The 10,515-nt window shown below is 37.6% G+C and overlaps 1 protein-coding gene across 1 annotated transcript; it reads right to left on the bottom strand.

Annotated features, from left to right (window-relative positions):
• Positions 1 to 304: 304 nt before the first annotated feature.
• LOC145682051 (protein GVQW3-like) lies at positions 305 to 781 on the bottom strand. The gene has a single exon (XM_081753650.1). It carries the CDS (start codon positions 779 to 781, stop codon positions 305 to 307), a length of 477 nt encoding a protein of 158 aa, XP_081609776.1.
• Positions 782 to 10,515: the final 9,734 nt, after the last annotated feature.

Raw genomic sequence — 10,515 nt, forward strand, 5'->3', positions numbered from 1 at the left:
CCAATTTTTGCATCGCAGCATTGCTCTTGTGAGGAGATGCGTTGTCTTGAAGGTAGACAACTTTACGGGACAACTTTCCACGGCGCTTTTGCTTCAGTTCTGAGTGAAGCCTTTCCAGTAATGATGCATAATAAGCTCCGGTTATGGTGTTACCTTGTTCTAGATAATCAACAAAGAGTACCCCATCCTTATCCCAAAATACACTGGCAACAACCTTTGAACTTGATTTTTGCACACAAACTTTTTTGGCCTCGGTGAACCACTCTTTTGATTGTTCCTTTGTCTCTGGATCATATAAATGGATTCACGTTTCACCCTCCGTGACCAAACGTTCCACAAAATTAGTCCATTCCTGCTCAAAACGGCTCAAAACCTCTTTGGAAGCAAGCACTCTTGCACGCTTTTGATCGGCTTGCAAACATTTCGGCACCCATTTGGCAGAAAGTTTGTTCATGTACAAATGATCGCGAATAATGACACCAACGCGTTCACGGGGTATACCTAGGTCCTCTGCTATACTTTTAGCAGAAATTCGTCTGTCTGTGAGAATCATTTCATGAACCTGTTCAATGATTTCTGGCACAATCACTATGGATGGTCTCCCAGGGCGGGGGTCATCTTCAGTGCCAAAATGGCCTGTCTTAAATTTCACAACCCAGTTCTTCACTGTGGCATAACAAGGTGCATGGACCCTTAATGTTTGTTGCATCTCATCATGGATCGTCTTTGCAGATTTCCCCTGGAGGAAGAGGAACTTCATCACCCGCTCGACTCTCAACATCGTTGAACTTGTTGGGCTGCCCTGCCATCTCAAGCACTCACCTAAAAAAAAAAATAACTTTCCTTAGTACCAATGTTTTAATATTTCGTCACAAACATATAGACACATGTAGCTTTCAAATAAAAACAAACATTATAAATATCGGAAGGGGAAGGGGGCAAAGCTAAGGACTTCCCAGCACGCCGTCGTACAGCACTAAAGAATTACAATCGTCACATGAATAAGACTTAAGTAGATATTAAACCTCCTCAGTCCCGAGCTGATATTTGATAAACTAAACTGGAATGGTTGTGTTGAGTCAATCACTTATGTTCTTTCTAACACAAAAATACTTTATTTTTCAGACCTCGGGTCCCTGGGGACCTGTGATGTCATGTTCAGTCTGCTGAACATTTGGACATAGTATACACGTCATAAGGGTATTCTTCCTGTAATGGATTGTCGTGTTGAGAGGACTTGAGTACGGGCTTTATAAACGTCGAGAAGTGTATTCGTCGTATTCCTGAAACGAGCCCAGTTTCGTGTGAAGTAGTGCGTTTCGTGTGAAGTGTGTGCGTTCATTGTGTGTGTGAGTTTTTAGTGAACACAACAATGAAATTAGGATAAAACTTGGTCAAGTGGTCTAAAAGTAACAAGCAAAACACAATAATAATATTTTGTGTAAATCACCATTATAAACCAACCATATCTTATGTGAAATGTTGCAACCAAAAATGTAATTTGTCGGGGTTATTGTGTTGAAAGTTTAAATGATTATCGAGTATATATATGTGTAGAATATAAATATGATATTGAAGTAAAACGTATAATGGTGAATTGAATAAATAAATATGTGTAAAGGGTCTCGGTACCTTACCCCGAACGGTCCTTGGTTGCTATAGTTCCGAAATATGCAACCGATATAAAATGTGAATGTTAGAAGATATCGCTGCATGTTAGATATTTTCTTCAATCTTTGTAATAATATTAAGTAACTTATGTAACAGTTAACATCGTCTGTAATACACTAACTGCATGTAGCATGGTATTAAGGCAGGTCATCCTAACCCAGACCTTAAAGGCAGAGTCTGTAAGTCATTTTAAATTTTCAGGAGAGAGAGAAAACAGTGACTTACTTCTTTTTGCCTTTAAGTGCTTTCGAACTTATATCCAATTTTATGGTTTCTATTTGATAAGGTATTCATAATACAAGACTTCTAAGAGTAAGAAGTATCAGAACACGCGTTTCAAATCTGGCAAAAACTCATTTTCAGAAAAAAATGACTTATTCCCCTCTGCCTTTAAGGTCCGGATACATATATACAGTGAAACCTCTCTAAAGCCGACAGCCGTGGGGAATAAAAAATTGTCAGCTATAGAGAGGTGTCCGCCTTAGGGAGGTTTCAATATTTTCTTACGTAAATGAGTAAACAAGGTAATATGCAATTCGAAACAAATATTTTTTGCATGAATCATATATTTACGAATGTTGCCAAAATGTTACTGTACCCGCATTATCCTCCGCCATCCAATACTCTACGTTCGAGGGATAACATGGAAATAAGATGTTATAGTTATCTGCACTTTACACTTATCACTTTAATACGTTTTCAGTATGTCGCTTTAATTTGTGGTTAATTACAGTCCAGTAGTGTCTTTTTTGGGACAATATGCGTGCCCACGGGCAAAAAATACCAAACTTGTCTTTTGCTTGGTTAGAGATTCCAGTGGGCCAGTAGAATAACATGTCATTCCAAACGGCGGACAATTATCAATCACTTTTGCATCTAAAACAGCTTGGGTGGGAGTGGAATGCAAGCAAAAGACATGAGTTTGTTGCTAAACAGAGGCGCTTCGTCTCGATTGCAAGCAGAGTGTTAAGAAGGCAAAATGCTTTCATAATGCTTCTTTGGTAACACATGTTTGAATTACTAAGAATGTATTTTTACTGTACTCTTTAACTTGTTTCAAGAGATAGTGTTCGTAATACGGAGGTAAATAATACCTATAAAAGACAGAAAAGAGTGCCCGTGTCCGTACTAGAGAGTGTCCGCTTTAGAGAGGTTTGCCAATATGTTTTTTCCTATTACAGTGTTTGGAGATTACAAAATATGTCCGTTATGGGAGGTGTCCGCTTTACAGAGGTGTCCGTTAGTAGATGTTTCACAGACAAATTTACAGAAAAGGGAAAAAAATATTTTTATTTACTTTGGGAAATATGATATACGTCCGTGAATAAGTATACCATACAATATGATGAATGAAAAAAAATCTTAAAATGAGGGTTAGGAATGAGTCCTTATCTCATATAAGAACGTTTTGAAACTACTTATACGAGTTCTCTCTCGTACTTTCAGACGAGCTATAATATTATACGTAGTGTCGAAGCACACTTTCTGGTGTCCATGCATTTCACTTTACTGCATTACTTGTACACACATAACATTACGTTTACTAATCGCCATTAACCCATATTCTGTTCGTCGAAGTATCTATCGAATACATTTCTCCCATTTCTTGGTTAAAATATCAAAGTCTTGTCACTGATATCACGGTGACTAATGTTAATCATTCTCTCACTTTCTGCCTATTCCATTCAGTAACTATCTCTCAGTGAATATCACTTTGTACAACTAAGTATACACATTTATCGGTAGATTCGCACAATATATATATATAGGAACGAGAATTTTCCGAGTTCAGAAGGACTTTCATTTGTATTGTGAACACAACTACTGGTTAAGTTTGAAGATCCGTATGGGAGGGATGGAAATCGAAACGTAGTTTTACGGAAGGATTTTATTTTACTGTAATATAATAGGGTTAGGATGACCTGCCTTAATACCATGCTACATGCAGTTACCACTCGACTATACGTAAATCAAACAGTCACTAGATTTCACCATATTAACAATTGGCTCTATGCTATATGGAAAGAAACGGAATAAACAGAGCCCAATGGCCCTACTACTAATTAAATCATGTTTTCCAATTATTAATGAAAAGAAAGATAGGTCCCTTTCCTGATGGGAAAAGAACCCTGACAAAAAATCGTTCAACCCATTTCCGTTGGAAGCTTTAGTCAATTTAGGAATAACTGAGAGTCCCTGTTCTAACTTACACTAACATCATGAAAATTAATTTAACTACAAAGGAACATACACACACCGCCATGTTATTTTTTTTAAAAATGACATATACTACGTAAATATATTATATATATATGGACAGGCTACCGTAACCCTAAACTGAACTTTGGTGGAAGGAAGACTTTCAGATGAAAGAGACAAATTTCACACGTACGTTGATGAGATCACAATATCGGAAAATTAACTCACTTTACTGTAATGAACCTGTCCACTGCTACTTATTAATGTAAAACATGGCGTCTGTCAAGCTGACTTCTGTATTTCACCAATTTTCTGACGGTTTTAAAATGAAAATGCAATATTCTTCGGACTCTGTATGCTCCCAACGGATTTATTTATTGATTGAAACTGATTTTATCTTATCTTTGGTGCTTACGGCTGAAGAAAATGAAATATTTTTGGAGCAGACTAACACGGTGTTGCGTAACGGATTTCCAGGTAGATGATGACAAGAGACGCGCCTTAATACTAGAGCATTGGAAATAGTTGCAATCAGAACAAAAAGTTTTGACGGCGGAAAATATAAAGCAAATAGAAAATAGTAAAAACTGGATGAAACCGGATTTTGGGAGAATATGAGCATCTCAGAAGTATTAAAGGGGTCTAAATTATTCTGCCAAATATCATATTGGTGGATAATTTCAAGAATTTCTCTCCAAATGCGGGCCTATGTTTTCGTATAACATTAAAAGTTGAGTTGAGTTGAGTTGACTTTGAGTGTTACGTCCCGTTCAGCAGCGAGGCTATATGAGACGTGGACCTACTATTAACGTGGAATCCGAACCACATGAGCTCCCGCCGGGAATCGAACCCGGGTCTCCCACGCCAAAGGCGCGTACGCTAACCGCTTAGCCACGAAGGAGCTCGTTAACATTAAAGTATATAATTCCAATACTCATCCAATTGAAATGCCCATATACAGAGTTTACATTAAAATAATGTATAAATAAAGATATTATTCCCCAAAATATAATTCCTACTGATTTATTCAAAGCTTCCACATTAATTTCGGTTTGAATAAGAAACAAATGAATATACTACATGGACCGAAGAATATATATTGAAAAATATACAGTGTAGAGTACCTTCAAAAAATATTGGGCCCCTCCAAACAAAAATTTCATTACCCCGACTGCAATGGTACATTACAACGCATCCAATAATTTTTAAGGGCATACTTTTTGGGGTAAAGAAAGTTTGACTCAAGGTCCAAGAAGGGTCCCAGACGCGGTCCTACTCAAAAGTTTGAAGTGGCAAAGGGGTTAAGTAGTACATCGTTTGAAAGCTGTTGTTAAACGAAAGAAAATGGAACAAGTCTCGACTCTCTACGACAACTTTGTAAAAAATGACAGATGGTTGAAATGTAAACAAACTTACTGTAATTGGAAAGTTTATATCCAGCTTAAATCCAAGATGACTACTTAAAACCAATATCGAAAGGATAGAGATTTAAACTGGTGAAGCTAGGAAACCCAAATTGGCCATGAAAGTTTATTATTAAGTTGTTAAGTACAATATCCTATTACATTAGGTACATGTGCGCACGTTGCAAGTGTCTTGTGGTATTTAGGCCATGCACGACATTTACAGAATATTAGATATCCCGATGACTTATTGCTAAGTATCACATTAGATGCTGCAAACCGAAATGATGGAAATAATGAACAGATAATTGATGAATTATTTTAACACCGTTCAGCATTAAGATATCTGTGGTGGGTTTTGGTAAAGGGCAAGGGTGCAGAATAATTCTACATGGTGGCTGAAGTATCAAGAAATGTTGCGTACTTAAACAGCGATCTAAAAACACTCTAGTCTACTACGATTTGTGGCTTCGACGTTTTTATCCACCATATTGGATCTGCAATCTTGAATTCAAGAATTTAGACCTCAGATTCGTAACCAACGACCCAAAATACCCTAGTAAACAGCTATTTGTGGCTACATTCAGGAGTTTCGTGTTTTTGATCCGCCATATTGATCTTCCATCTTGAATTCTAGAACTCTCACCTCAGATTCGTAATCAGCGATACGTGAAACCCATTATATCATCGGTGAGACCAAAACTGTAGGAATTTCAACACATACGCGCAACTATAAACTACAGTAATATGGAACATCCGTAAGGTAATTTTCTTGGGGGATATGTGGGGGGGCAAAGGGCGGTGTCAAGTGGGTTAGTTTGATAGTCTAACATGTGGTTGTTTGGTTTCCTTGTTGAGTTGATTAAAACAACAAATTGTTTTACATGCTGAAATCAGTTCAATCCCCCCCCAGCTACTTGGAGGCGGTTTTTTGGGGGTAAGGAGTAGATTTCGGTCTTTGTGCCCATTGAGACTTTTGATCCACACGTTAAGAACTATCAACCAGCGAAATTTCAACAACATTAGCCGAAAGCCACTTTCCATAAGAAAAGTGCGAGGTCCTTTATGGGTGGTCCGAAAGTTGAAGTTTGTGATTTTGATGCCATTTTTGGGGCGTAATATGTCAGGAGAACAAAGTGCTAAATATTGCTGCTTAGGCCACAAAGTAATTCTGTATGTGAATAAACTATTGCCAAAAAAATCATGACTCATATTACATAGAGAAAAAAGTGAGGACATGGTAAAAACGCGAAAAAGCACGCGCGTGACGATGATCGTAGACCGGATAAATTTAAATGTTTTAATATGTTTCATGTTAGATTTCGAAACCTACGGATAGTTCAGCAGTTAGGCTCGTTTTGATGTGTTCAGTTGTACAAAAACTTGCGAGTGGTGTTTGTTCCATCCTTCTAGCTCATTGATCATTGCGATGTCTGTATGGTATGGGAGTTAGCTCCCCCTTGCACCCACGACACCCATCGTCGAACTGGAAAGCGGTATTAAGGTACTTAATGTATCATCAGAGTATCATTGAAATCCAATCCCAGTTAGAGAAGTTAATGTGTTTACAAGGGTGCGTTACACCTATCTATCCTATCCTGCTGGAAATGGCATATTTGTGGAAAATATTTAAAGTGGGTGTTGTTTCCCTTTTCTTCTATAGCATTACAGCAATATCTTTAGTAGCTGTAATTACAACAAGTGTTCGCAATTACACGATTTATCAGTGTTGCAAACTTGAGCAATATTTATCATATCCCCGGAACGGTTCGAGATATCGAAGTGCTCTAAACGGCAAAATAATTTACACATCCATTACAAACCATACAGGTAACTAGATATGATACTGATCTCAGAATTGTTTCAAAATAAATTCTTTCAAAAAATGTTTTCAAGCCCTAGTAACTTCGTTCCTATTCATTCGAAACAAGTCATACAATGGGAATGGTATCCAACAATAAAGTATTTTGATGTGCATTGTCCTGTGCATCTCCATTATGCTGTATTTGCGTTAGAGGCTTCCAAACTTTGGATGTTTGTGATGCTGTAACATCAATAGTTTGCAACACTTAATAATAAAAGTGGTATTTTAAGTTTACGTTTGACACGTTGATTTGAAATATGTGTTAATTTGGCATAGTGCCATTTGAAAAATATAACTTTATATTGGGTTGGCAACACTGTTAAGTCTTTCTGTTTAATACATACAAAGATGTCTCCCTTCTTATAGTTGCTTTGTGCAAAATTTTCGTGTTGTCTCTGTTTTGGTTTGTCCGTTATAGCGGATGGTGAAGATAGATTATAAAATCTGTAGACTTGGCAATGATCATGGAGCTAGAAAGATGGAACAAACGAAACTCGGAAGCTTTTGCATAACTGAACACAACTAAAGGTGGGTCTAATTGCTGAACCATGCGCAGTTTTTAAGATGTAACATAAAACATTCAAATTTTTCCGGGCTACGACCATCGTCAAGCGCGTGTTTTCTTCGCGTTTTAACCATGTCCTCACTTTTTTCTCCATGTAATATGAGTCATGATTTTTTTTTTGCAATAGTTTATTCACATACAGAATTACTTTGCCCCTGAGATATTACGCCCCAAAAATGGCATCAAAATCACAAACTTCAACGTTCGGACCCCATAAATCTACGATGCCAGTAGTGTCATAGCTGTGGGCATTTCTACAGACTCTTTACATGCAATAGTATTCAGCAGAAAACTTCTGAACCCCCTACTTTATGCCATTCCAAAATACAGTCTTTTAAAAGTGTAATTTTCTGATTTTTTTCTGGTGATTTTATGTATTGGTTTGAAACCCTGTACATTTATTTAGAAGCAGGAGTATATGTTCTCCGTGAATTTCAGTCTCTCGTGTAAACATTTGTTTTTGTTTGGAGTTCGTCTGATACGTATGCCCTGAGCAACTGTGGTTTTCGTACATGCTTGCAAATGCAAAAAATGGAACTTCACCGACAACAAAAATGGCTGCTATTCAGGAACACTTTATATACGACAAAGTGAATAGTTTTATTGACCTTCCCATACAGAAGGTTCGTCACACTCAAAGTTTTACAATTTTCGGAGATGGTCAAGCAACCACCTCTGGACCACTTCCTATGGATTGACCCAATTAAGTTTCTGTTTATATTGTGACCCGACGTATTATGTACAGGGTTGTAGAGAGTAGAAACTTGTTCCATCTTCTTTCATTTAACAATAGCTTTCAAACAATGTTCTACTTAATCCACCTTGATGTTTGAAACTTTTAGTTGTACCCCGTCAGGGACCATGTAGGTTCCTGGGAGAGGCCCGTTCTTAGTTTAAATCTTGTATGATACTTTGAAAATAATGCTACACGTGCTTTCCTATTTTTGCATTTGTCTCACCGTTTCCGATTTATATGGTTGGCCATAGACTTTTCAATTAAGTTTTTGTTTACATTTTGACCCGCCGCCATTTTGCACAAGGTCGTCGTAGAGAGTCGAGACTTGTTCCATCTTCTTTCATTTCACAACAGCTTTCAAAAGATGTGCTATTTAACTCCTCCTGCCGTTTGAAACTTTTGAGTTTGACCCCGTCTGGGACGCTTCAGGGGACCCTGCGGCAAACTTTTTTCCACAAAAAGTGTGCCCTTAAAAATGATGGGATACGTGTTCGCCGAGTTTTCCATCTACTCATCCGTTTCCGAACAAATTAACCGGTTCAAACTATTCTGACAGTTAACTTGGAGCTTTTACATCACAAAATATGTTCTAACTCACAGTATCCCGACTGGTGGCACGTATAACTTTGGCATTCATCTAGTTATAACATATTTGTATCAAATACAAACACAATGTTGCGTTCGGATCTCAGCAGAGCCACTTCGTGACCTTCCCTTGTTAGCCACACCCTAACGAGTAATTCAAAATTAATCTCTCACCCTGTTTGATGACCGGGACCCCGTTTCCTTTCAGGGGCATATAATTTGAGTTTTTTATCTTCTTTATTACCTTATATCCTTATATGATTGAGTACAAAATTTTGGATGGAGGCGTGTACAGACCCATCTTAAATTTTCTTATTCGGGCATAAAATTTGGAGATTGTTATCCTCTTTGATGAGCGTTTTATTACTTTATATCATTATATGATTGAGTGCAGGGTCTGGGGGATTTGTATAGTAAATCCTTAAATTTTCTCCTTCTCTTTTATTGGTATAAAATTTTGACGGTTTTTATCTTTTTGATGAGGACTTGTTACCTTGATATGGCTACAATAATGCATCCCTCCTAAATTTCGGGAGGGTTACTTAAGATCGCCCATATTAAATTTGAAATTTGTTAAGAAAAAGTAGTAAATTATGTCTAGGACCCATTGCCAGTTTGGGTGATTCATCTCATTTCTTACGGTTTTCAAAAAAATATAAAAGTTGTCGGTTTTTGACTTATTCTATCCTGTTTCATGATGGCTCTATTACCTTATACTGTTATATGATTGAGTAACTAAAGTACATGAACGTTATCTTGGAGATATGTCTTAACTGTGTTTCATAGAATAAGGGTCATGAACGATAGGGATGGTATTCGGTCTTGTCTTGGTCTCGTCTCGATAATTCCAGACGAGACGAGACGAGACCGAGACAGATTTTATACAACCGAGACGAGACCGAGACTGAGACATACCTCCATAAATCGAGACGAGACCGAGACGAAACTTAGGTCAGTCTCCAAAGTGTCGGTCTCGTCTCGAATATTGATAGTTATTAAAATTGGCAATTCTCAAAATTTGTTTCGTTGCTGTGTTAGATAATACGGGAACAGACGACTGATGGACAGTTTCGTATTTAAAGGGTGAATATCGGGTTAAAACCCCTCCCGAAATAAACTTCTGATCATTTTTTCGCACTTAATGTACAGATCAAATGATTCTTTCCCGTTCCTCAAGCCTCTCCCGAAACAAAATCCACTGCTGATATACAGGGTGTTTCAAAACCGACAATATTTGGGAGGTGATTCCTGACACCAAGAGAAGGCTAAAAGTGTCGATCAATCTGGGTGCACAAATGCCTCCTTTCGGAGTTATAGGCTGCCGAAAACATGAAAAAATGAATTTTAAAGGTCCATAGCTCCAAAACTATGGGACCTACCGTAGTCGGGTCAAGACTTCACTTAGGAAATATTATGTGCCCTATCTAAATATCTAAGTTTCAGAACCGTGTAGTATTTCCGCAACAGTTTTTATAGAGGGAATTGGTAAATA

This window comes from Thermobia domestica, chromosome 3, assembly GCF_964235325.1.
Source record: "Thermobia domestica chromosome 3, izTheDome1.hap1.1, whole genome shotgun sequence".
Taxonomy (NCBI): domain Eukaryota; kingdom Metazoa; phylum Arthropoda; class Insecta; order Zygentoma; family Lepismatidae; genus Thermobia; species Thermobia domestica.

Excerpts from the sequence above, each read along its gene's own strand:
- LOC145682051 (XM_081753650.1), bottom strand. The coding sequence starts at position 781 with ATGTTGAGAGTCGAGCGGGTGATGAAGTTCCTCTTCCTCCAGGGGAAA.